General features: G+C 60.4%; 4 protein-coding genes across 4 annotated transcripts; 1 reads left to right on the top strand and 3 right to left on the bottom strand.

The window, feature by feature from the left end:
• Positions 1-2,378: 2,378 nt before the first annotated feature.
• On the bottom strand, positions 2,379-10,407 carry ENH_00016220 (hypothetical protein, conserved; the record flags this gene model as incomplete). The annotated part of the gene is made up of 7 exons (XM_013584375.1): positions 2,379-4,112; positions 4,329-5,123; positions 5,407-5,496; positions 5,714-5,776; positions 6,219-6,338; positions 6,743-6,853; positions 7,132-10,407. 7 exons carry the CDS (start codon positions 10,405-10,407, stop codon positions 2,379-2,381), a joined length of 6,189 nt encoding a protein of 2,062 aa, XP_013439829.1.
• Positions 10,408-14,739: 4,332 nt separating this feature from the next.
• ENH_00016210 (diacylglycerol kinase, putative) lies at positions 14,740-19,054 on the bottom strand (the record flags this gene model as incomplete). Its single annotated transcript, XM_013584374.1, has 6 exons — positions 14,740-15,270; positions 15,544-15,681; positions 16,016-16,223; positions 16,484-16,589; positions 16,790-17,117; positions 18,236-19,054. 6 exons carry the CDS (start codon positions 19,052-19,054, stop codon positions 14,740-14,742), a joined length of 2,130 nt encoding a protein of 709 aa, XP_013439828.1.
• Positions 19,055-19,386: 332 nt separating this feature from the next.
• ENH_00016200 (hypothetical protein) lies at positions 19,387-19,895 on the bottom strand (the record flags this gene model as incomplete). Its single annotated transcript, XM_013584373.1, has 2 exons — positions 19,387-19,512; positions 19,803-19,895. The coding sequence occupies 2 exons, from the start codon at positions 19,893-19,895 to the stop codon at positions 19,387-19,389; spliced, it is 219 nt and encodes a 72-aa protein (XP_013439827.1).
• Positions 19,896-21,442: 1,547 nt separating this feature from the next.
• ENH_00016190 (hypothetical protein) lies at positions 21,443-24,441 on the top strand (the record flags this gene model as incomplete). The annotated part of the gene is made up of 2 exons (XM_013584372.1): positions 21,443-21,554; positions 22,122-24,441. Coding segments are annotated over 2 exons (2,432 nt in total), but the record flags the coding sequence as incomplete, so codon positions are not given.

Here is a 24,441-nt window from a genome sequence, read left to right as displayed (position 1 = left end):
TAAATAAGTTCTTCAAATAAGACTTTTAAAGGCTCTAAAGTTCATTTGCAGATTCAGAAAGGCGAAGGCAACAGACACGTAGAAGACCCCTGGCTGAGCCCCTGCGTCGGCAGCGGCCTGCAGAGGCTGTGGGCCCTCAGGCTGGTTGCTGCTTGTCTTCGACAGAAATACCATATTCGTGGCTCTTTTTTCTTCTTTTTTAAATTATTTAAAAAGCATAAATCCAGTAAAGTCCAATCTGAGGTGTTAGCACCACTGGAAGGCAAAATGGCTCGGAGATCCGCTGCGGCGGCGGGGGGCCGGGCGTGACCTCCGCTGCGGAATGCGCCTGAGAAGAAGACACCTTGGGCTTGAAAACCTGCAGCAAAAACCCAATTTTCAATCTCATTTAAATTTTTAAACTTATAAAAGAAATAAATTGAATCTTTTGTGCTGCTGCATGCGTAGAATCAAAGGCAGCTCACCGAGACGCTGCAGACACACTGCAGTCCGAGGCCCAGCGGCGGCGGTGGCCAGAGCTGAGCGTCTGCAGCAAAAAAGAGTTCGCTGCGCTTATTTGCTGCTTCCTTCTTCGATTTAGTTTCTAAAAATACTATATAAAAGAAGTTTTGAGCAAAAGTTAGATGAAAATATAACTCCAAACTCACACTTTCAGATCGGCAGCAGCAAACTCCCGACACCAGCGCCAATGCCACTGCAGCACACCAAAGCCTTCCCCACAACTGCAGTAGCAGCTAGCTGTGGCTAGCTACCGTGAGCTGCAGCTAGCTGTGGCTAGCTGCTGCTAGCTGTGGCTGGCGGAGCACTTTGCATGTCTCTACACCACAGAAAAGCCCCATGACTGAATGGAATTTTCGGGTGTATCTACATCTTTATTAATTAACTTTTCACTGCACGGGTGGCACTTCTCCAGTCCCACTTTAAGTCCCACTTCAAGTTCAACTAATGTTGTCTTTTCCCCTTTTCTTTCGCATTTGCGTTATTCATATATTCTCTGGCCTCCAACTGCTTCTAAAAGTGCCAACAAATTGAACTTAAGCTCGACAAAACTCTTAAAAGGCAGCAGAAGGCAAAGCCAGAAAACAATTGGCTGAAGCCGCCTGGCTTTTGCTTGCTGCTGCTGGCGACCCTCATTCTGTACGGACCCGCTCCAAACCCTAAAACCCAAACCCTAAACCCTAGACCCTGCATGCTCCGCGAAGGCTGCAGTGCCGGCTACTTTAAACTCTAGGCGCCAAATCCCAAACCCCGCGTCCTCCCGCAGCCTTCTGGCTGCTGCTGCTGCTGCTGCTGCTGCTACTGCAGACATGCCTGCGTCCCCAGGGGCCCCTGCTGCTTCCGCGGCCAGTTAATTGGGCCCTAGAGAGGCCCCCAGGGGGCCCCTTAAGGGCCCCCAAGGGGCCCCGTGAGGCCGCTAAGCCTTTCGTAGCCCTGAGGGCTGTGGACTGACTACTTGGGGGCATTGGGGAGGGTCTTGCAGCCACATTGAGCTAAATATGAGCTATCTGCCAGTCTGGGTCGTGGAGTAGGTAGCTAGCTAGCTGGCTAGCTAGCTAGCTAGGTGGCTGCGTGGCTGGCTAGCTAGCTAGCTAGCTAGCTGGGTGGCTGTGTGGCTGGCTAGCTAGCTAGCTAGCTAGCTGGCTGGCCAGCTAGCGGGCAAAGGAAAGAGCGGGCTAGAGAAACGCTAAAGAGCAACAGTTTCGGATGTCGCCTTTTCCGCTATAAGGCCACTACTCAAGCGGCAAGGCAGCTACAGCGGACGAGGGGGAGCAGCGCCGCAGCAGCTGCTGCAGCAGCTGCAGCAGCTGCAGCAGCAGCTGCTGCAGCTGCTGCTGCACACTGCAGCAGCCTCCACAGCGGAAACTGTGCGGGCTGTTGCCGTTAGCCACAGATGGCCCGTCCCCCTGCGGCCAGCTAGCTGCTGCAGCTAGCTGCTGCAGCTAGCTGGCACAGCTAGCTAGTGTCCCGGCCCTCGGGGCCCCGCGTGAGGCACAGCTAGCTAGGACAGAACGAAAAAGAAGAGCGCTGCAGCAAAGCAGCAGGCGCAAGGCCAACCCCTGTCTGCTGCTTCGAGCGGCCCATACTACCACGCTGCAGCAGCACAAGAAAGGGGGCCTTGTGGGGCCCCACACTCATGGTCACATAGGCCCTTGAAGGCAGCAGCAGCAGCAGCAGCAACTCGGGAGGAGTGCTGTGCTGCTGCTGCTGAGCGAAGCTCGCACTACCAACATGTGCGCTAGTTCCCAGAGCCGCTTCCGCGGCAGTTGCTGCTGCAGGCGCTGCTGCTGCTGCTGCAGCTGCTGCTGCTGCTGCAGCTGCTGCTGCAGCTGCTGCTGAAGGCTCCGGCTCGCTTCCCTTCAGCTGCTGCGTTGGCAGTCTTACATGGGGAAAACTGCTGTAATGGAGTTAAGTCCGTTTGGCTGCATTGAGGGTTTGTCTGAGAGAGTAGCAGCAAGTGCTGCAGACAGCTGCTGCGCCTCTGCTTCCTGCTGCATGCGGTACCGCATCCACCGCACTCTTGCTGCTGCTGCTTTTTGAGCCCGCAGCCTTTCTGCTGCTGCATCATCCATCGGCAGCACATGTCTTTGGGGCCTCGCCCGCAGCTTTCCCTTCTTGGGGGGGGCCCCGCAGGGGGCCCCTGGGCTGGGCCCCTCTGCGCCGCTGCTCTCTGCTGCGGGGCCCCAGGGGGCCCCCAGGGGGGGCCCCAGGGGGGCCCCCAGGGGGGCCCCCGGGGAAAAGCCCTGCCCGTGCATGCAGTTCGGGGGCCCCTGCCACTCCGGCCAGCCCGCCGGCGCTGCTGGTGCGCCGTCCTGCTGCAGCAGCTGCAGCGGCGCTGCTGCAGCATCTGCTGCTGGGTGCGGCGGCGCGCTGAAGGCGGGGCTGTGCGCTGCTGCTGCTGCTGCTGCGCTGCTGCTGCTGCTGCTGCTGCTGCTGCTGCTGTGCAGGCCTGCCTCCGGCGCTGCTGCAGCAAAGCCCGCAGCGCCCTCCCCCTCGCAAGCCACTGCCACCGCCCGCAGCTGCTGCGGCCCCAGCCGAGCCAGTGCAGCAGCATCTGCTTCGTCTGCTGCAGTCCACAGCCCGGGAAACTGCTGCAGAAACTCCACAGCAGTTTCAGTCCCGGGAACTTGAGAAGCCAAGACACAAAGTCTTTCCCCCAGCAGCAGCTGGCAGGCAGCCCAGCGCCTGGCCAGCAGCAGCGCCTGCTTCCTCTTCAGAGGGTCTGACGGCGAGAAGAAGAAGCAGCTGCGGCTCACCAGCGCAGCAGCAGGCGCTGCTGCAGCAGCAGCAGCAGCAGCAGCAGCAGCAGCAGGCGCCGCCTCGCCGCCGCCCCCGTCTTCTGCTGCAGCAGCAGCCACAGCCACGCGCCACCGACAAGCCCCGTGCTCCCACACACAAGCCAGCATAGATCGAGTCCCAACAGTTTGCTGCTGCAGCAGCCGCCCGTCTCCGCCTTCTGTGGGCTGCAAGACCCACGACGCTGCGCAGTCCAGGGGCCCCGCAGCGGGGCAGGGGGGCCCCCCGGGGCCCCCGGGGCCCCCGGGGCCCCCGGGGCCCCCCGGGGGGCCCCCGGGGGCCCCCGGGGGCGTCCCCACGGGCTGCAGCACAGAGGGGGCCCCCCACCCGCCGCCGCCGGCCAAGTCCGCGGGCAGCGCCGACAGCACCGACCCGTCTTCCGAGAGCCCGTTGGACCCCACAGGGAGGCCCCCCTGGCCTGGTTCCTGCTGCTGCTGCTGCTGCTGCTGCTGCTGCTGCTGCTGCTGCTGGCCTGCGGACCTGGGGGGCGCGCCGGACTGCCGCTTTCGCTTGTTGCTGGGCTTGACGTGCTGCGCACTGTCACCCACAAGAGCCTCAACAGCATCTGCTGCTGCTTCTGCAAAGAGGGGGTCCGAGCAGCCGCCCTTCCAGCCGCCCTGCTGCAGCAGCTGCTGCCACCGCTGCCGCCTGCTGCTGCGGTCCCCCGCAGGCACTGGCAGCCCCTCCACTGCCTGCTGCGCAGACTCCACGGGCTCTGGCAGCGGCAGCAGCCCGAAGACAACAGCAGGCAGCGCGGGGATGCGGCTGCGCGAAGTTGCGGGCGGCTGCGGGATCAGCAGCTCCGAAGCCAGCCGCGCCTGCAGCAGCAGCAGCAGCAGCAGCAGCAGCAGCAGCAGCAGCAGCAGCAGTGGCAGCAGCAGCGGCGGAGGCGGGGAGCGGCATGGATCGGCTGCTCCGCGACCCCAGCAAGGACTTCAACAGCAGCAGACAATACCCAGCACGTCAAACTCGCAGTGCAAACCAGAAACAGCAGCAGCAGCAGCAGCAGCAGCAGCAGCAGCAGCAGCATTTACCTGCATGGCCAGGAGCTTGCTCTGGTACAGCCCGTACTTCCGGCAGCTGAAAGTTCTGCTGCGGTTTTGCTGCTGCAGGCTCTGGGTCTTGACGCCGCTGCTGCTGGGGGTGGGGGCCCCCGGCCACTTGGTGGGGCCCCCCGTTGCAGGGGTCTTTGGAGAGGCCATCCCCTGCTGCTGCTGCTGCTGCTGCTGCTGCTGCTGCTGCTGCCGGCAGGGAGCAGTGCCCTCCCTCCAAAGACAACGAAATGCCAATTTGCTCTTGTCAAACTTTACACCATCCGGCAATGTAAAGTCCACAAGACCCACCCCTGTGACCTGCAGCAGCTCTTCTTTATAGCCCCCAGCAGCAGCAGGAGCAGCAGCAGGAGCAGCAGCAGGAGCAGCAGCAGGAGGGGACCCTGGGGTGGGGGCCCCCAGCGGAGAAGGCTCCAGCGGGCCCCCACAAACAGGGGCCCCTGCTCCTGCCGGGCGCGGGGTGCCAGCTGCTGCTGCTGCTGCTGCTGCTGCTGCTGCTGCTCCAGGGCTGCCGGCCGGCGCGGCTGTTCCCACTGCGGAGTCCTGGCTCGCTACAGCAGCAGCAGCAGCTGCTGCTGCTGCTGGGTTTGCGTCCTTCTGGTCCTGGGCCATGTAGAGCTGCAGCAGCAGCCGATTCTTCTGCAGCAAGGCCATGTCATCTGCAGGCAGCTCGCGGGCTCCCGTGTCTGCTGCTGCTGCTCCCAGCCGGTCGTAGAAGGTGTGGGCCAAGTTCAGCAAATAAGACACAGCTTCGGGGTCTGCGGGGTCAGAAAACCACTGAGCAGCAGCAGCAGCAGCAGAGCAGCAGCAGCAGCAGCAGAGCAGCAGCAGCAGCGCCTTGCAGTCCTAATGCAGCTAGCTAGCTGGCTAGCCACCCAGCGAGGCCGCTGGCCACTAACAGGCCGGCCACACGAGCTCGAAGAACAGCAAGTACTGCTGATAGTGCCAACTGCAGCAGCAGCAGCAGGCGCAGCAGCAGCAGGCGCAGCAGCAGCAGGCGCAGCAGCAGCAGACGCAGCAGCAGCAGGCGCAGCAGCAGCAGCAACACCCTGCAGCTTACAGAGGCGACATCGCTGGAGTAGCCGCAGACCCAAATGAGGAAGTTGGAGAGACACAGCAGCCGCAAGTCCCACGTCAGGAGACAGTTGAGCTGCAGCAGCAGCAGCAGCGCAGCAGCAGCAGCAGCAAGGGCAGCTGCAGCGAATCCCAAAACGCCTAGCCTCATCCGGGGGGCCCCTAGGCAGTGTGGGGCCCCCTGAATGGGTCACTGGGGGCCTCTAGAAATGCAAAAGGGATTTGGAAACAGAAAAAAGATTAAAAAAAAGAAAAAAGAAAAACAAAATTAGAAAAAGAAATAAAACTCTCACCATTATGTACAGCTGCGGAAAGGTAAATATGTTGATCACTGCGTCGCGGACCCGCACCACTTTCTGAGCAGCGCAGCAGCAGCGCAGCAGCAGCGCAGCAGACAAGGCAGCAGCTGCAGCAACGCCAAGTCAGCAGCAGCAACGCCAGAGCAGCAGCAGGAAAACCAAAAGCAGCAGCAACAAAACCAGCTGCAGGCCCGACAACAGCAGCAGCAGCGGATCCAGCAGCAGCAGCAGCAAAAAAGCCGCGAAACCAGCAGCCGCAGCAGCAGCGTAGCAGCACAAGCAGCAAAACCGACAGCAGCAGCAGCAACACAAGCAGCAGAGCTCCAACAGCAGCGGCAGCAGCACATGCCGCAAAACCTCCAACAGCAGCAGCACCCAGAGCAGCAAACCTCCAACAGCAGCAGCAGCACCACGAGCGGACAACAACAGCAGCAGCAACCCAAGCAGCAAAACCAAAGCAGCAGCAGCAGCAGCAGCAGCAGCAGCAGCAGCAGCACACTTCATCTGCCTGCACAGCGAAAGTGGGCTCGAGGAAAAGGTCATAGAGCTGCCGCAGCTCTCTGCGCCTCTCCGAGTCCGCAGCCACCACGAAGGACAAGGGCACTGGGGGGCGCAGGCCCTGCAGCGTGGCCAGCGCAGCATCCTGCAGCAGCAGCAGCAGCAGCAGCAGCAGCAGCAGCAGCAGGTGCAGCGGCGCCGTGGCTGCAGCGGCAGCAGCAGCAGCTGCTGCAGCAGCCAGCGCGGCAGCGGCGAAGGCAGCCGATGCTCCTGGGCTGTCGCAGCAGAAGGCACCCCAGAAGCAGCAGTGCTGCTAACAGCAACTGCAGCAGCAGCAGCAGCAGCAGCGAAAGCAGCAGCACAGCAACAGCAGCAACGCACCACTAGGAGCAGCAGCGAAAGCCGCAACCGCGGCAGTAGCTGCAGCGGAATTGGCAGCAACAGCATCCGCAGCGGCGGCAGAAGCAGCAGCAGCAGCAAGAGCAGCAGCAGCAGCAGCAGCAGCAGCAGCAGCAGAGATGTTACCCTGTGTTGCTGCGAGTCGTAAATAAGCAAGAAGTCCACGAGAGCATTTGCTGCATCTCTTTTTGTTTCTTCTATGAGCTGCTCGAAGCCTCGCGTCAGCAGCGCTGCTGCCTGCAGCAGCAGCAGCAGCAGCAGCAAAGTGACACGCAGCAGCAAAAAGGAAAAAATGACAAAAGGAAGCAAAAAAGAAAAACGAAAAAGACAAGAAGCAGAAAATTAAAGGAAAAGAGACACAAAAGAGAAAGAAGAAGACAGCAGCAAAAGGAGAGCAGCAGCAGAAGCAAAGAGAGGAGACGCAAAAGGAGCTGCAGCAGACAAAAGACACGGGCAAAGCAGCAGCAGCCACAGCAGCAGCAGCGCAGCAGCAAACCGAACCTTTTGCTGCTCACCATTCGCAGCTGCCACGTGTCGCCCCGCTGCCGCTGCACTACGCGAACGCCCCAGCTGCTGCTGCTTGGGCTCTCCAGCCCCTTGCTGCTGCTGCTGCTGCTGCTGCTGCTGCTGCTGCTGCTGTTGCCCGGGGCCCCACCGTCCGCGCCGCCGCCGCCCTCCGCGCCTGGTGCTGCTGCCGTCGCCGCCCCTGCTGCTGCTGCTGCTGCTGCTGCTGCTGCTGCTTCGGGGGCCTCCTCAGCTGCCCCCAACGCCACCGGCTCGGGCCAGGGCCCCTCAGCAGATGAAGTCTTAGGGGCTGCACTGTCTGGCCTGCTCTCAGCTTGTGCTGCAGGGGCCCCGGGGGCCCCGGGGGCCCCCGGGGCCCCGGGGGCCCCCGGGGCCCCCGCAGCAGACCCGTGGGGGCCCCCCGGGGCGGAGGGGGCCCCCAGGGCCACCTCAACAGCAAAACAAGTGTAAGGGGACCTCGAGACGGGGGCCCTTGGCCAGGGTTTGGCATCTGCGGGGTCTCCTGGAAAAGGTTCTTCTGCTTCAGCAGCAGCAGCCATGAAGGGGCCCTGCAGGCTGCTGTCGCCCTCTGCTGCTGCTGCTGCTGCTGCTGCTGCTGCTGCTGCGGTGCTCTTGATGGGGCCCCCCAGAGAGCTGCCGTCCTCTGGGTCCGCGTAAGAAGCAAAGGGGGCCCCACGGGGGCCCCCCGAGAGCAGCGCAGCAGCACTTTTCGAGTTGGACTTGGCTTTGTGGGGGCCCCCCTTGGCGGCGTGGTGGGGGCCTGCGGGCGCAGCAGCTGCTGCTGCCAGGTCTGCTTCTGCTGCTGCTGCTGCTGCTGCTGCTGCTGCTGAAGACCCCTGGCTCAGACGAACCCCCGGAGGCAGCGGGGCCAACCTGTGGCTCCAAGGAGGGTCACCTAGGGGGTAGGGGGCCCCCTGGACAAAAGTGTCTTTGGTATACCAGCAGCCCTGAGCAGCAGCAACGTAGAGGCGCGCACTTTGCTGCTGCAGCAGCAGCCGCTGCTGCCGCAGCTGCAGCAGCTGCAGGCTCGAGTTCACCTCCTGCAGCAGCTCCTCAACGACGGTGCTGCTGCAGCAGCGCCTGCTTGCTGCTGCTTTGCGCCCGTCGCTCGCCCCCGCCGCCGGGGCAGCAGCAGCAGCTGCTGCTGCTGCAGGCCCCGCTGCAGCAGCAGCAGCAGCAGCAGGAGACTCGTCGTCTGTTGCTCCCGCATCCGACAAGATATCTGCTGCTGCTGCTTCCCCAGCAGACAGAGACAGCTGCTGCCGCAGTTCTGCATATTTTGCTGCCACTGCTGCAGCCCTCTCTCTGCTGCGGCAGAGGCACGAGAACACTTTCCGCCGGCACAGCGCCTTGCTGCTGCTGCTGCTGCTGCTGCTGCTGCTGCTGCTGCTGCTGGACTGGCGTAGAGTAACTACGAAGGCGCTGCGTTTCCCGTCAAAAGCAATTTGCTGCAGCGCCCAGCAGCAGCTGCTCTGTGTCTTTTGCTTCCCCTTAAGTTCTGTCTTCAGCAGCTCTTTGTGGGGTGCCCTGAGCTCGGCCTCAGGGGGGCCCCCCTGGGGCCCCCCTAGGGGCCCCAGGGGGCCCCCCTCAAGGGGCCCCTCCCCGTGGGGCCCCTCCCCGTGGGGCCCCTCGTGGAGGCCCTCCTGGGGCGCCTCCTGGGGGCCCCCCGCGTGGGGCCCCTCGTGGGGCCCCTCGGGGGGCCCCCCGTGGGGGCCCTCGAGGGGCCCCCCCTGGGGCCCCACGGGGGGCCCCTCGGGGGGCCCCTCCTGGGAAGGAGAGACTGGAGAGGGCGGAGGGGCAGGACAGGGGCCCCCCCAGTACCCTGGAAAGGCTGCTGCAGGTGGCAGAGCCTCCGCAACATCGCTGGGCAGTGCAGCAACAGGCAGCAGCAGGTCCGGGCTGCACAAAATGCCATCTTTTGCTGCTGCTGCTGCTGCTGCTGCTGCTGCTGCTGCTGCAGGACGGGCCGACGCACAGCTCTGCTGCTGCAGCAGCTGCTGCTGCGAAGCCGCTGCAGCGCGGGGCGCCTGGTCCGGCAGCAGCACGCCTGCTTCCCGCTTAACGTGGGTCACCTCCATTGCTGCTGCTGCTGCAGTTGCTGCTGCTGCTGCTGCTGCTGCTGCTGCTCCGCCCCCCAGCTGCTCTTTCTTGACAGGAGACAAGCAGCAAAGCTCGTAGGCAGCCATGGCGCCGCGCCGCAGCTCGGCCTTCATGCGTTGCTTCAGCGCCTGCTGCTGCTGCTGCTGCTGCTGCTGCTGCTGCTGCTCGTCCGAGGCTGCCGCTGCGCCTTCTGCTTCTGCTGCTGCTGCTGCTGCTGCTGCAGCGGGGCCCCCCTGCCCCAGCTGCCTCGACAGCTGCAGCAGCAGCCCCCGGCTCTTCATGATCTGCCGCAGCAGCACTTGTCTGCGTCTCCGCACCCGCCGCTGCTGCAGGTCTGTGCTGCTTTCGTTTGCTGCAGGGGCCCCCCCAGGGGCCCCCTGCAGCGCCCGCAGCAGGGGCCCCCTTTGGGGGCCCCCCAGCCACTGCTGCAGCGCCTCGCCTTCGCCTGCTGCGGGCTGCGGCAGCAGCGAGAAGACCGTCGTGCTGCTCGCTGCTGAGGCTTGCTGCTGCTGCTGCTGCTGCTGCCGCTGCTGCTGCTGCTGCTGCTGCTGGTCTGCTTCGTCTGTCGAGGAAGCTGCGCTGCAGAGAGCTTCTGTTGCCAGCGGCAGCAGCACCTGCAGCAGCGCAGCAGACTCCCCTGGGGACAGCAGCTCTTCCTTCTTTTCCCAGTGCGCAGCTGGGGGCCCCTGGGGGGCCCCCCAGGGGCCCCCCTCAGGGCCCCCCAGGGGCCCCGGGGCCCCCCAACTCAGGGGGGCCCCCAAAGTCTCAAAGGCCTCGCCCCCCAGGCGGGAGAGCTGCGCCGTGACTGCAGCCTCGAGAGGGTACAGAGGGTCGGAGCTGCACTGCTGCTGCGGGGGGCCCCCAGGGGCCCCCCGCCAGGGGGGCCCCCCGTCGTGGTCCGGGAGAGCAGCAGAAGCCAAAGGGACTTCTCCGATTTCTTCCTGCAGCCATTTGACAATGCCCGGGGGAAGCAGGGACTGCAGCAGCAGCGGCAGAGCACTTGTTGAGTCTGCTGCTGACGCCGCTGCTGCTGCTGCTGGTCTCGCTGCTGCTGCTGCTGCGGAGCCCGCGCTGCTGTCTGCTGCAGCAGCTGCTGCTCTCGCAGCCGGCGAAGCAGGGGCCCTCGCGGAGGGGGCCCCCGAGGAGGGGCCCCCTTGGACTTCCATGGGGAAGCCTCGGGCGGCGCCTCAAGGGCTTTATGGGGGCCCTCCTGAGGTGTACATACACCTGAAATGATGGCGCGGCTGGGAAGCTGAGGGCTGGGCGCCTGCGCTGCTGCTGCTGCTGCTGGCCGCGCAGTTGCTGCAGCAGCGGCCTGCTGCTTCAGCCGGGGGTCCACACAGCTCCTGGAGCACGATAGGGCTTTGTTTGAATGCCAAACTCGATAAAAATCTGCAATTTCATTTCAAAAGAAGTACTGAACGCGAAAAGGGCTTATCTAAGGGCCTCCGGAGACCCGGGGGCCCCCCGCTGCGCCGCCGCCGCGGACCGTTCTGGGCGCCTGCAGCAGCAGCAGCAGCAGCAGCAGCAGCCGTTTTTTTGCTTTTTGCCTTTTTACCCTTTCTAATGCGCGCCTATAGGGCCTTTTGAGAGACTCATTTCCCCCCAAACTGCAGCAGAGGCAGCGCAGCTCACCCCTGCATGCACGCAGCCCGAGCTCCCGGGGGCTCCTGTGGCTGCAGGGCCCTTGGGGGGCCCCCACAGCCGCTCGGGGGGCCCCCAAGGGCTTCAGAGGGTACAGGGGAGTGCACTTGAGGCCCAGGGGGGCCCCTGGCCTCCGGGGGGCCCTCGGGGGCCCCCGGCCAGCCCACTGGGGGTGGGGGGGTACAGGGGCGCAGCAAAACAGCTGCAAGAAAGGAGAGTCCTTTGAGGGTACTCTTGGGGGCCCCTGGAGAGGCCTGGGGGGCCCCCTGGGACCCGGAGGGGGCCCCCAGGGTGGCTGGCTAGTTTGTTGCAGGCCAGCGTGGCTAGCTAGTCAGTTCGCCAGCGAGTTAGCTAGCTAGCTAGCTAGCTGCGGTGGCTAGCTGCGGCGCAGCAGCTAGCCAGCAGCTGCGCCTGACAGCTGCTGCACCCAAGGCTTGCTGCTGCACCCAAGGCTTGCTGCTGCACCTAAGGCTTGCTGCTGCACTCAAAAGTTTGCTGCTGCACCCAAGGCTTGCTGCTGCATCCAAGGCTTGCTGCTGCACCTAAGGTTTGCTGCTGCACCCAAGGTTTGCTGCTGCGCAGCACCCTTAGCTAGCTGCCCCGCTGCAACACAGAGGCCCCTGCTGGGGGCCCCCCTGCTGCTGCGCTGCCCCGAGAGGTCCAGCGGGGGCCCCCCAGGCCATCCAGCATTTAAACATTTTGAACTTCGCACTTTCCAAAAAGGAAAATGCAAATTTCAAAGTGTTTAATAAACATAAATAAGTCCTTTTAACGGCCCGGGGGCCCCACAGACCCTGGGGGCCCCCAGCGGGGGCCCCCGCGGGGGGCCCCAGGGAAACCCTAGCCACCAGTGGGGGCCCCATGAGAGGGTGGGGGCCCCTGGGGCCCCCACCCACCAGGGAGTGGGGCCCCTGTGGGGCTCCCTGGGGCCCCCAGGGGCCCCTGGGGCCCCGCTGTTGAAGTGGGGACTTGGGCCTCACTTTTGGCCTTTTTATTGGCTCTAATCTTTAAGGGGGAAGTGGCTGGGGGGCCCCGCAGAGGGCCCCTGGCTCGCAGCTCACTGCGGGCCACAGCTAGCCACGGCTGCACCAGCTAGCTAGCTAGCTGGGCCGTGGCTAGCTAGCTGAGCCAGCTGCCCCCAGGTAGCTGCGGCCGCGTTGGCCGCGGGTAGCTAGCCGGGCCAGCGGCTTCCAGCTTCCAGCTAGCTAGCTGGCCACCTAGCTAGCTAGCTGGCCACCTAGCTAGCTAGCTAGCCGCCTAGCTAGCTAGCTAGCTAGCTAGCTAGCTGGTAGGTGTGCGAACTGGGCGGCTAGCCACGCGGGAGAGGTAGGCTAGAAAGTCTGCGAGGGCTGTGGCAGTCTATTTGTTTATTGTTTTGAATCTTGAACCCTAAACCCTAAACCCTAAACCCTAAGTCCACAAAGTTGTGCATTAATGGTTTTTCTGTTGTCTAGAAACAAACCCAAGCGTCCGCAGAGGGAGCGTGAGCTGTACAGACAGCCGGAGCTCGCAGCCCGCCTTTGCATGCATGCAAAAAATGGGGCTGGAATTCAAAATGGAAATTCGGAAAGTAAAAAGATGAACTCAAAAGGCATTTGTGGCGGATCTGGCAGCCTGAAATGGTGCTTTTTAGTTTGCAAAATAAAACAATTAAGTTTGGAATTGAAGAAAGGAATTAAATGCATTTTCGCGCTGCTGGGAACAACTCAAACCAGCAGCAAACTGGCCACAGAGGCGCCAGCAGCTCCAACTAGGGTTTCCAACTAGGGTTTAGCGAGGGTTTAGGGTTAGGGTTTAGCGAGGGTTTAGGGTTAGGGTTTTGCGCAAAACCTCCAGGCTTGAAATGAAGTGGACAACTAGGGTTTCTGGGCTGGCTTGGCTAGGGTTTAGGGTTTGGGCTTGGGCCCGCCGCTTGGGGCTTCCCAGGCGCGGACCTGACCTAAACCCTAAACCCTAAACCCTAAACCCTAAACCCTCAGTCCGCCTCGAGAGCCATTTTGCCCGGAGGCTTCAAAGACAAAACCCGAACTCTTCGATTGTGAGAAACAAAAACGGAAGCTGGAAGAGTCAGTTGGTAGTACTCTCCGTCTGTCTGTACACCCCAGAAAGCAGCAAAAGCAGCCACAAACCAAACAAATCACTTTTCCAAAAACTCAAACTCTCACCAACTTCTCCAAAAACCCAAATCTCTAACTCTCACGCTCTCCACAGGGGCCCCCAGGGGCCCCAAGGGGCCCCAAGGGGCCCCAAGGGGCCCCCAGGGGCCCCCAGGGGGCCCCCCAGCCCCTGGGGGGCCCCGAGGCCCCAGCAGCAGAGCCGGCAAAGGGCCCCACAGGGTTCTCGGGGCCCCCACGGGCCCCCAAAACCCGCTGGAAGCCCCAGCAGCCCCTGGGGGCCCCCCGGGGGCCCCCTGGGGGCCCCCCAGGGGCCCCTTTGGGCTCCGCGGGGGGGTTTAGGGGCCTTTTCGAGCTAAGAATGGGGAAAAGGAGTTTCTAATAAAGGCTTTTGGACTTACTTGGAAATAAACTCGAGTCTTTTCATCGAGAGACCTAAAGGATATCTGCCAGGGGCCTTTGCCGCTGTGGAGGCGACAGCCTCTGCCGTGAAGCATCTGCAGCAGCAGCAGCAGCAGCAGCAGCAGCAGCGGGCAGCAGCAAAGAGAAAAGACAAAAATAAACAGATTCAAGAACACAAGGGGAGCCTCAGGAGCAGCAGCAGCAGCAGCAGCAGCAGCAGCTACCCAACGGAGGCGCGCAGGCGAACAGCAGCAGCAAAAGAAAGAGAGGCAGGGGAAAAGAGGCGCCGCAGCACACGGCCGCAGCAGCAGCAAAAGCCCGCAGCGCCGCAGCAGCAGCAAACGCCCGCAGCAGCAGCAAGCGCCCGCAGCAGCAGCAAACACCCGCAGCAGCAGCAACGCCCGCAGCAGCAGCAAGCGACCCGCAGCAGCAGCAAACGCCCGCAGCAACGAAAAAAGCCCGCAGCAGCAGCAAAAGCGCGCAGCAGCAGCAAAAGTGCGCAGCAGCAGCAAAAGCGCGCAGCAGCAGCAAAAGCACGCAGCAGCAGCAGCAAAAGCGCGCAGCAGCAGCAAAAGCGCGCAGCAGCAGCAAAAGCACGCAGCAGCAGCGCAGCACTTACGAACTCCATCCCTAAAGAAGGAATATTTTTGAAAGTCATAAATTCAAGTTTTTCATCTCCCATTTGCTGCGGCACTTTCAGCAGCTCCTGGCAGCACACACAACACTCTTTTGCTGCTCATGTTCTAATTCTTTTTCTTTTCATTTTTATTTTTCTTTTAATTCTTTTTTATTCATATTCGCCTTTTTCTTTTTAATTGTTTTTTACTCATATTCGCCTTTTTATTCACTTCTTATTCCTATTTGTTTCGTATTCCCCTCATTCATATTCATATTCATATTCATATTCATGTTCATGTTCATGTTCATGTTCTCATTGTCATTCCATTTTTATTTTTATTTTTATTATTTTTATTTTTATTTTAATTTTAATTTTATTTTTATTTTTATTCTTATGAGTAAATTTTATTGTGGGTAAAACGGCCCCAGTGAAAGCCGCAGCAAATCGGCTGCGGGGTTCCAGCGCGATTCATAACCGCTGCTGCTGCTGCTGCTGCTGCTGCTGCTGCTGCTGCTGCTGCTTCTCCAATTGTCAGGTCTTGGGGCCCCCCCAACCCTGAGAGGCCCCCAAGAGGGGCTAGGGGCCCCCTGGGGGGCCCCCCGAGTCTGAGGGGCCCCCAGGAGCGGCTGGAGGCCCCCCTTGGGGCCCCCTTCCCTCCAGTTGCTGCTGCAGCATCAGTTTTGGATTTGCGGACCTTGTTTTGTTTTTGTTTTTGTTTGTCAAACATTCTTGTTGCAAGTTTCTTTGAAGGAGCCCATATGTCGTTTCCTCCGCTGAAGCTCGGAATGTTCAAAACCACCAGAGAAGCCGTTTCTGCAGCAGACACACACGCGACCGCCGCTGCTGCTGCTGCTGCTGCTGCTGTGGGTAGAGCTGCTGCTGCTGCTGCTGTGGGTAGAGCTGCTGCTGCTGCTGCTGTGGGTAGGGCTGCTGCTGCTGACGAAGCAAACTGCTGCTGCCGCTGCAGGGCACGCTGCCGACCGCACTGCGTTAGCTGCTGCTGCTGCTGCTGCTGTAGCTAGGGCTGCTGCTGCTGCTGCTGCTGCTGCTGCTGCTGCTGCTGCTGCAGCCTTTGGCGCCACCTTACTGTTGAGCAGCGGCAGCTGCTGCGCCTTTGCTGCTGCTTTGTCTGTGGTGAAGAGGGTCTGTTCTTCTGGGGTGTCCGGGTGTATCCTCAGGTCCAAGATAATTTCATTTATGCTTTTTGTTCGCGTCACAAATGTCTTTTTGAAGCCCTCAATGCCATATCGCTGCAGCAGGACAAAAAGACAAAATAAATATAATAAATAAATAAATAAAATGCTGCTGCCGCTGCTGCTTTTGCTGCTGCTGCTGCTGCGCTTGCTGCTGCAGCCTCGGACGCGCCCGCTGCAGCTGCTGCTGGTTCTGCCACCCCTCGCGCTGGTCCTTGCGCCACTGCTGCTGCTGCTGTAGCTGCTGCTGCTGCAACCGCTTCTGCTGCTGCTGCTGCTGCTGCTGCTGCTGCTGCTGCTGCTGCTGCTGCTGCTGCTGCTGCTGCGCACCATTTTGTTGAAAACTTGCGACTTAGTTCGGTATCTGTCGAAGCCTCTGCCGATGCGGCTCTCAACGCCCATACTGAAGTAGTTGCTCATGGTGAAGGAAAGTTCCTTCACGGGCTCCCCCTCAGCTTCCACCACTTCCTGCAGCAGCAGCAGCAGCAGCAGCAGCAGCAGCAGCAGCGGCAGCGGCAGCGGCAGCAGCAGTAAGAGCGGCATTGAAAGCAGCAATGCTCTCACAGCGGTCTTTGTCTGGGACTTTGTTCACTACAGCAAGCTGCTGGCTGCTGGCTTCCCCGCTTGCTTCATACGCTCAGCTGCTGCTACTGCTGCTGCTGCTGCTGCGGCTGCTGCTGCTGCTGCTGCTGCTGAAGACGCTCAGCCAGTGCCCTTGTTGGCCTTCAGCAGCAACGCCTCAGGGCTTAGACATCAGAGCTGTGTGTGGCTGCTTGCATTGCTGCCCGGTTGCTACTCTTACTGCTACTACAGTGACTGCTCGTGCTGCTGCTGCTGCTGCTGCTGCTGCTGCTGCTGCTGCTGCTGCTGCTGCTGCTGGTCTTGCCTTTTTTCTTGTAGTTGAATTGATTCTGTTGAAATGTCCTCCTGGCTTCAAAGTGACTTTGACAGACCAAAGGTCATGATACACCACAGTGGCGCGCATGCAGTGCTCCACTATGTTCCGGAGGCTGCAAAATGAGACACACCCTAAACCCTAAACCCTAAACCCTAAACCCTAAACCCTAGCCCCTAGTTCTAGACCCTAAGCGCTAGGCCTCAAAGGCCTGCGGATGCTGTTGGCGGCTTTGCTGCTGCTTCACCGCCGCTTCATTTGCTGCTGCTGCTGCAGCGGCCCGTCAGTATTTGCAAAAGGCATTTAAAAAGATAAAAAGAAAATAAAAATAAAAATAAAAAAGAAATAAATTTAAAAAGATAATTATCAGCTCACGTGTGCAAAGACGCGTCAAAGGGATTCGCCGCGTTAAACGGCCGCCAGCCAAAAGCATTCGCAAAGTCGTTTCCTGTTGCGCCCCCCACAATCAAAACCCTAAACCCTAAACCCTAAACCCTAAACCCTAAACCCTAAACCCTAAGCCCTCCTAGTCCCTGAACCCTGAACCGCAAACCCTTCAAGTCCCACACTCCAGACCCCAAACCCTAAACCCGAACCCCCACCCCCACGCCCTGAGCTTCACCCGGCCCCAAACCCCAAACCCTAAACCCTAAACCCTAAACCCTAAACCCTAAACCCTACCTGTGCCGTAGGGCACCACCCCCACGGCGCAGACGTGGGGCTGGACTCCAGTTTTGTGCATTTCGTCAATACACCACATGACAGTGCCATCTCCGCCAGCAACAAGGACTCTAACAATTGGCTGTTGAGTTTTTTTGCTGCTGCTGCTGCTGCTGCTGCTGTTTGCTGCCGCCCGCGGCTCCCCCGCTGCTGCTGCTGCTGCTGCAGCAGCAGCCACCGACCGCAGCAGCAGGAAACCCGGCTTGCTGCCGCTCGGGCCCTCCCGAATGTCGTGTATGAACACCTTCAAAGGACACGGCTCTGTCAGTGTCAGCTGCGACACTGCTGTCTGCAGCAAAACAAACCCCACAGCAGCAGCAGCAGCAGCTGCGTGCTGCTGTTTGCTGCTCTCTCGCAGCACGGGAATGCAGCAGCTGCAGCAGCAGCAGCAGCAGCAGCAGCAGGTGATGCCCAAAACTCGAAGAAGCCAGGCGCCGGAGGCAAAGAGCCGAAACACGCGGAAATGAAACGGCAACCAGAGCAGCAGCAACAGCAGCAGCAACAGCAGCAGCAACAGCAGCAGCAGCAGCTGCAGCAAATGAATGTATTCAGCTGCCAGCAGAAACAGAAGAGCTGTGCAGCCGCTTGCTGCAGCACGCAAAGCCATTGCTACAAATAAAAAAAAGAAAAGTCAAAAGTGTTAATTAAATAAACAATAAAAATAAAAAAGAAAATCTTGCTGAAAAAGAATGAAAAGAATGAAGAAAAATTAGTCAGACACAGAGAGGCAGCACTTTGCTGCAGCAGCAGCAGCAGCAAATGCATGCAACAGGACACGAGCAGCAAGCCGCTGCAGCAGCAAAAGGAAAGCAGCAGAAAGCAGCAGCTAAAAGCTGGGATGAAGCAGCAAACGGACTGCAGCAGCAAAAGAGAGCGAAGAACTGCAGCAGCAAAGGCAGCAAGGCGCTGCAGCAGCAAAGGCAGCAAGGCGCAGCAGCAGCAAAGGCAGCAAGGTGCTGCAGCAGCAAAGGCAATAAGGTGCTGCAGCAGCAAAGGCACCAAGGCACTGCAGCAGCAAAGGCAGCAAGGCACTGCAGCAGCAAAGGCAGCAAGGTGCTGCAGCAGCAAAGGCAGCAAGGCGCTGCAGCAGCAAAGGCAGCAAGGCGCAGCAGCAGCAAAGGCAGCAAGGCGCTGCAGCAGCCAATAGAATGGACCAAACGGCGAAAGGAAGCAGGGGAATAGAGGAAGACCCGCAGCAGCAGCAGCAGCAGCAGCAGCAGCAGCAGCAGCAGCAGAAGCAGCAGCAGCAGCAGCAGACCAAAAGAAACACAGGAGCCAAAGGAGAAAAGGAAAAGACAAAAAGCGAACAAAACAGAAACGGAAACCCTAAAAAAGGGTTTAGGAAATAAAGAAATAATTAAAAAAGAAATTAAAATAAAAGAAATTAAAAAGAATTAAAGTCCTCACTCGAGTAAATGCTGAGGCCTTGTTGCCGCCACTTGTGGGGTTTGTGAAAATGAAAACATATTCGAAAGCAGCAGGGCCTCCATTTGCTGCTGCTTCGAGATCAGCAATTGCTGCTGCTACATCTCGTGCTGCTGCTGAGTCTGCTTCTGCTGCTGCTGCTGCTGCCTGCGCAGCGTCCCCTGCTGCTGCTGCTGCTGCTGCGGTGGCTGCCAGCGCCCGCTTCGCCGTCGCTGCTGCTGCTGCTGCTGTTTGTGCTGCTGCTTGGGCTCCCGGTGCTGCTGCTGGCGCTGCTGCTGGCGCTGCTGCTGGCGCTGCTGCTGGCGCTGCTGCTGCTGCTGCTGGCGCTGCTGCTGCTGCTGCGGGCTTAGCAGCAGCATCCTCATCCAGTGCAGCAGCAGCAGCAGCAACAGTATCTGAAGGAGCTCTAATCCAAGAAGCATCAGCAGAAAAGCAGGACTCTTGCATGCGGCCCCCAGGGTACCCTCGGGGCTCCCCCCGCAGGAGGGCCCCCAGGGCCCCGGGGGCCCCCAGCCGGCTAGGGGCCCCCGGGGCCCCTTGAGACCCGGGGGGCCCCAGGGCCTCTGGGGCCCCGGGGCCCCCGGGGGCCCCCGGGCCCTCCGAAGACCCTTCGGGGCCCCTCAAGGGCTCCGGGGCCTCCGGGGGGCCCCCCCTAGCTGGGGGCCCCCGGGCCGAGGGGCCCCTGGAGTCCTCTTCATTGGCCGGCTGGGCAGCAGCAAAAAGCTTTGCTGCAGTTGGCTGCGAAGATGTGCGCTCGGGGAGGCCCGGGGGGCCCCGGGGGCCCCTCTCGGGGGGCAGCATGGCGGGGGGGGGGGCCCCCCATTCAGCTGGAGAGGGTCAAGGGCCCTAGGGAGAAGTGGGGGCCCCTCGGCAAAGACTGGGGGGAGAGGGGGCCCCCATAACCCAGCAGCAGTGGCGGGGAAGAGCTGCTGGCTGGACTCGACTTTGCTGCTGCTGCTGCAGCGGGAGCCCCGCCGGCGCTGCTGCGCTGCTGCGCTGCTGCTGCTGCGCTGCTGCTGCTGCGCTGCTGCACCTGCTGGCAGCAAACTGCAGGGGCCCCAGCCCCACCCTCTGCCCCGCCGCTGCAGAGGCCCGAGTTCACAGCCAGCTGCTGCTGCGCTGCTGCTAGAGGCCTAGTTGCCGAGGAAGCAGCGGCGAAACGGCGGGTCGCCGTTGTGCTGCTGCTGCTGCTGCTGCTGCTGCTGCTGCAGGCTGCTGCTGCGGGCGAAGAAGACCCGCCAGCACGCGGCCAATTCAGCCTGGCCAAGATAGAATGAGAAGGTTAAGACGAATAGAAGCAACTAAAGAGCTGGTGTGGGGGGCTGAAGGCAAGGCTGTCGCGGGGTTAGGGGGAGTCGCGTTTCTGTGCGCTGGCAGACCAGCACGGACAGCAGGCAGGCTCATCTGCTGCTTCTTCCCGCTCTTTTGGAGTTATTTCAAATCTAAGAAGACCCCTCGAGGCTGCTGCATGCAGATTAAGGGCTTTTTGCGCGCAGAGTTGGCCTCAAATGCGCAGAAACCGACCACAGGTGCACGTGAGGAACCCTACCCAAGTTCGCCTGGCGACGCGCGGGAGCCTCTCAGCTCCTTCAGCCGCTGGAATCTCCTTCTTTGACACGAAAATAAAGAGAAAGGCATTCATGACTTCTCAAATAAGCTGCTTAGCGCGGCAACTTGTGCTCAGAAAGCTCCGCTGAACCGCCTGCATGCGGCGATCACGCTAGAACCCGGCCACACGATCTGCGACTCTCTTCTCCGCCGAAGCTGCTTTCCAATATCAATTTAATAATTCTTTTTACCTTTAATTCCTTTATTTCTGCACTACTAATGCACCAAAGACGCGTTTAGATCCCGCCTGAGATGCTGCGCGCGGGCTGGTTCCTGAGCGGGAAAGCGACTGTTCAAAAAACCCCTTACGCGCAGCAAAATCGGAACTTGTGGTTTTTTTCAAGTTTTTTCTTCTTTTCTGCTGCTTTTCTTTGCCATTTCAGTCCTTGTTGGCCTTCTTTTTCGCCTAAGTGCCCCTTTTGTTCATTTTTACTTCACTTCTTTTGGTGCTTTCCCCCCAAACTGCGCCTTTAACCCCTCTATCCCCCTTTAATACCCTTTTCAAGTCAACTCGGAGCATTCAGATTCGCAGTTCAGCCACTTGTTTTTCACGCTGAGACAAAAGTTGCTCTGCCAGCGACTGGAAAGCTGCACTAACCTCGAAAGTCTTTTGCCTTGACTTCCCTTCCAAGGAACTTAAAGGGTTTAAATACTATTTCCCAGACTTGCAGCAAAAAAAGAACAAGTCCGGGGTGCCTGGGGCCCCTGGGCTAGCTACAGCCAGCTAGCTGCAGCTAGCTCAGCACAGCTAGCTCCAGGAAAAGCCTCTTGAACTCCTATTAGTTTGTCTTTTGAGTTTTATTTAAAACTTGAAAAGAGTCTCAAGACAAGATCGCCGGCATTTGCAGTTAATAGAAAGCACTAATCTTGCATGCGCATGCAAGATTAGTGCTTTCTGCACGAGAAGATCTTTTTTTGCACAAATAGTTTGGGTCTTTGCTCGTTTCATTTGCACTACTTGTGCGCATTTTTTCTTGTTTAAAAATATTTTAAATATATTTTTTCAAATCAATTCCGAAAGCTGCAAAGAGAATTGAAAATGCCTTCTCTTTCGCGTCAGTTCCAAATTCACATTTCCTGTTTCAACTGCGCGCAGCAAGTGAATGGCTGAGCCATCTTGCTGCAGCTGCTGCTTGTTACTTTTCAGTGTGCAGTTTCATTTATTACTTTTTAATTAAAATAAATTGAAGATTCTGGAGAAGTCCTCTTTCTTGAGTCCGCTGTGGCTTCGTTTCGTGGCTGCAGAAAGCTTTTCTGCACAGCTCTTTTCTGTGCAGCCTCAGACGGCCAGGGAACAAAATAATCTCGAAGATAAGTTTTAATTAATGCAACTCATCCCTGTAGCCGCAGGTGAAACTGATTTGCTTCACCGTGGCAGCAGCAGCAGCTGCTGCTGCTGCTGCTGCTGCTGCAGCTGCTTGTTTGGGCGGTTCTTGAAGCAGCTCTGTTCCCCTGCGCTGCAGCGGGAAAGGAAGCTCTTTGGCGTTCTTTAAGAGCTTAAATGATAATAGTACTTTAAACTCCCCCGTTAAAGCTCTGTCTTTCCATTTCTTGTGGAATTCTTTGCCTCTTTGGCGCCAAATGGTGCGGAAATGGGAAGACGCGGCGCAGGCTGCGAATCTGCTGCCTGCTGCTGCACGAAAAGTCGTGCACAACTCGCACAGTGCTCTATGGGCTTTCGCCTCCTCTAAAAGTAAAATAGAAGTCTGGACTTTGCGCGGGGCGGGTCAATAGAGGAGAACTTGAACGCGCGGCGCAGCAGCCGCTAGCTGCTGCATGTGGCCTGGGAATGCGGGACGCGAAGGACTCTTCCGCGATTATTGGAGGCTAAAGTGTCTTCATTAAACATTTAATTCAATTGAATTGAAAAATAAAAAGAATTCGCAGCTCGTTGCCCCCGCGGCAGCGGCGGGGCCCCAGCCTTCGCGCCCGCAGCGTTCGGCCGTGGGGCCCCCGCCTGCGTCCGCTCTGCAGCACAGAAGTTCCTTTTCGCTTCCCTTTTTCTTTCTCTTTTGTTTGCAGCATTTATTTGAACTGAATTTGCAAGTAGAAGTGCCCAGGGGCCGCTGCCTGGGGGCCGGCGAAGGCACTGTCTGGCGCCCGGCGCCGCGGAGCCCAAGTGCACTTTCCGGCTCTTTTTGCTGCTCTTTTGCCCCCCCGCCCCTCCCCCGCAGCTCTGCAGCTTTCTTTTATTTTTAGCAGCACAAATACTTCGAAGAAGGGCCCTGTCTGTTTCTCCAGTGCTGCTTTCGTGCTGCAGCGCAGCCCCGGCGGGGCCCCTCTGCTGCGCCCGCCCAGCCCGCCGCCTCCGCAGCCCCGGGGGCCCCTCCGCGCCTGCAGCCAGGGGCCCCCGCCCCTCGCCCGCAGCAGGGGGCCCCCTGCAGCAAACAGCGCCAGCAGCAGCAGCAGCGCAGCACGAAAGGGGGTCGCAGCAGCCTGCTGCTCTCCTCCAGCTCCCCAGGGGGGCCCCCCAGTATCATGGGGGAGGGGCCCCCGGGGCCCTCAGTGCTGTCTGGCTCTGATCAGGGGCCCGGGGGTGCTGCGCAGTCCCAGGAGTTGTGCCCCCCTTCGCCCTCGCATTTGCAGCCTGCTGCGCCCGCTGCAGCAGCAGCAGCTGCAGCAGCAGCAGCTGCAGCAGCAGCAGCAGCAGCAGCAGCAGCGAGTCCCGCTGGCGACAGAAGCAGCGGCGAGAGCCTTGCTGCTCCAGCAGCAGCAGCAGCAGCAGCAGCAGCCACTGCCGCCGTGGAGCCGCTAGCCTCGCCTCAAGAGCCCAGGGGGGCCCCCAAGGGCCCCCAAAGCAATGGGGGGGCCCCCAGCCCTCGTGGCTCTCTGGGGGCCCCCGCAGGCCCACAGCTTCCTGGCCCCGGCCACACACTGCAGGAATCCAGCGATGAACAGCAGCAGCAGCAGCAGCAGCAGCAGCAGCAGCAGCAGCAAAGAGGGAATACGGCTGCAGAGGGAAAGTGCGGACGGCAGGACGGCTCCAAAGACGGAATAAAGAGCCGACGGCGAAGTAGAGGGCAGCAGCTCAAACTGCAGCAGGAAAGCCAGAAGCAGCAGCAGCAGCAGCAGCAGCAGCAGCAGCAGCAGCAGCAGCAGCCGGTAAGCGCAGGTGAAGAAGCAGCAGGCCATTTATTGACGCAGGAGGCGGAGGGCCAGAATTGCCAGCAGCCTCAGACCCACGAGGCACAAGAAGAGCAGCAGCAGCAGCAGCAGCTGCTGCTGCTGCTACAGCAGCAACACCATGCTGCCCAGCAAGGGCAGCAGCGTGGAGGTTCGCAGCCGCAGAAGCACCAATTGCAGCAGCAGCAGCAGCAGCAGCAGCGGCAGCAGCAGCAGCACAAAGATGCCCCTCAGGAGCAGCTTGCGGAGGTAGCAGGCACCGGCAGAGACAGGCCGGGTGCTGCAGCAGGAAGCAGTGATGCAGGAGCAGCAGCAGCTGGTGCTGTTGCTGCAAATCCGGCTGGTGCTGCTGCTGCTGCTGCTGCTGCTGATTCTCCTGCTGCTGCTGACGCTGCTGGTGAAGTGGCTGGTGCAGCAAAATCAGCCCGTGAGGCAGCAGCAGCAGAAAGCCGCAGAGACTTTATGTCGCTGCCTAGTTTGCCAGCTGGCGAGAGACCCGTGACCAGCAGCAGCAGCAGCAGCGGCAGCAGCAGCAGCGGCAGCAACAGCAGCAGCAGCAGCAGCACCAGCAGCAGCAGCAGCTCGGGCCTCAGTACATTTCGGCACCCCTGGCGAATCCCTTCATCGGAAACATCGTCGCAGCTCTTGTCGCAGCAGCGGCAGCTGTACCATCCGCAGCAGCAGGAACGGCAGCGGCAGCAGCAGCAGCAGCAGCAGCAACAGCAGCAGCAGCAGCAGCAGCAAGGGTGTTCCCGCACAGCAACGCACGCAGCCCACAGCGCAGCTCACCGGTCCGCTGCTGGGCTTCGGTGCAGTAGGGGTGCGGCCGCAAGCCCCGCAGCCGCAGCAGCAGCTGCTGCTCCCGCAGCAGCAGCAGCAGCAGCAGCAGCAGCAGCTGGCAGCAGCCGGCTGGACTCGCTGTCTTCCTCGGAGCTGCCCCCAAACCCCAGACACCGCAATCTGCTGCTGACGGATCCGCTGCTGCTGCGGCAGCAAGCGCTGCAGGAGTTGGAGAGACACGGGCGCATTCCCCCGGTGACAGCCTGCAGCAAGCTGCCTTTTCCCTACCTGAACGCAGCAGCAGCAGCAGCAGCAGCAGCAGCAGCAGCAGCAGCGGACGCCGCGGCAGCGCGCGGCGCCAGGGACTCCCAGAGGAGGCGCAGCAGCAGCAGCGCAGCCAGCAGCAGCAACGCCCCCGCCGACGCAGCAGCAGCGCCCGCGAAGCCCAAGGGAATCTTCGGTTGGCTGCGGAGCCTTCTGCAGCTAGATAGCAGCAGCAGCAGCAGCAGCAGCAGCAGCAGCAGCAGCAGCAGCAGCAGCGCGCAGAAAGCTAAGAGGCCCCCTGCCGAGCCGGCTTCTCCCCCCAGCGAGGCCATCGAGCCCAGCCGAGACCCCGCGCTCCCGCATCCCTCCAGCAGCAGCAGCAGCAGCAGCAGCAGCAGCAGCAGCAGCAGCAC

This window comes from Eimeria necatrix, genomic scaffold (assembly GCF_000499385.1).
Source record: "Eimeria necatrix Houghton genomic scaffold, Enh_scaff151, whole genome shotgun sequence".
Lineage (NCBI taxonomy): Eukaryota > Apicomplexa > Conoidasida > Eucoccidiorida > Eimeriidae > Eimeria > Eimeria necatrix.
This window is presented reverse-complemented; position numbering and strand designations above follow the sequence as displayed.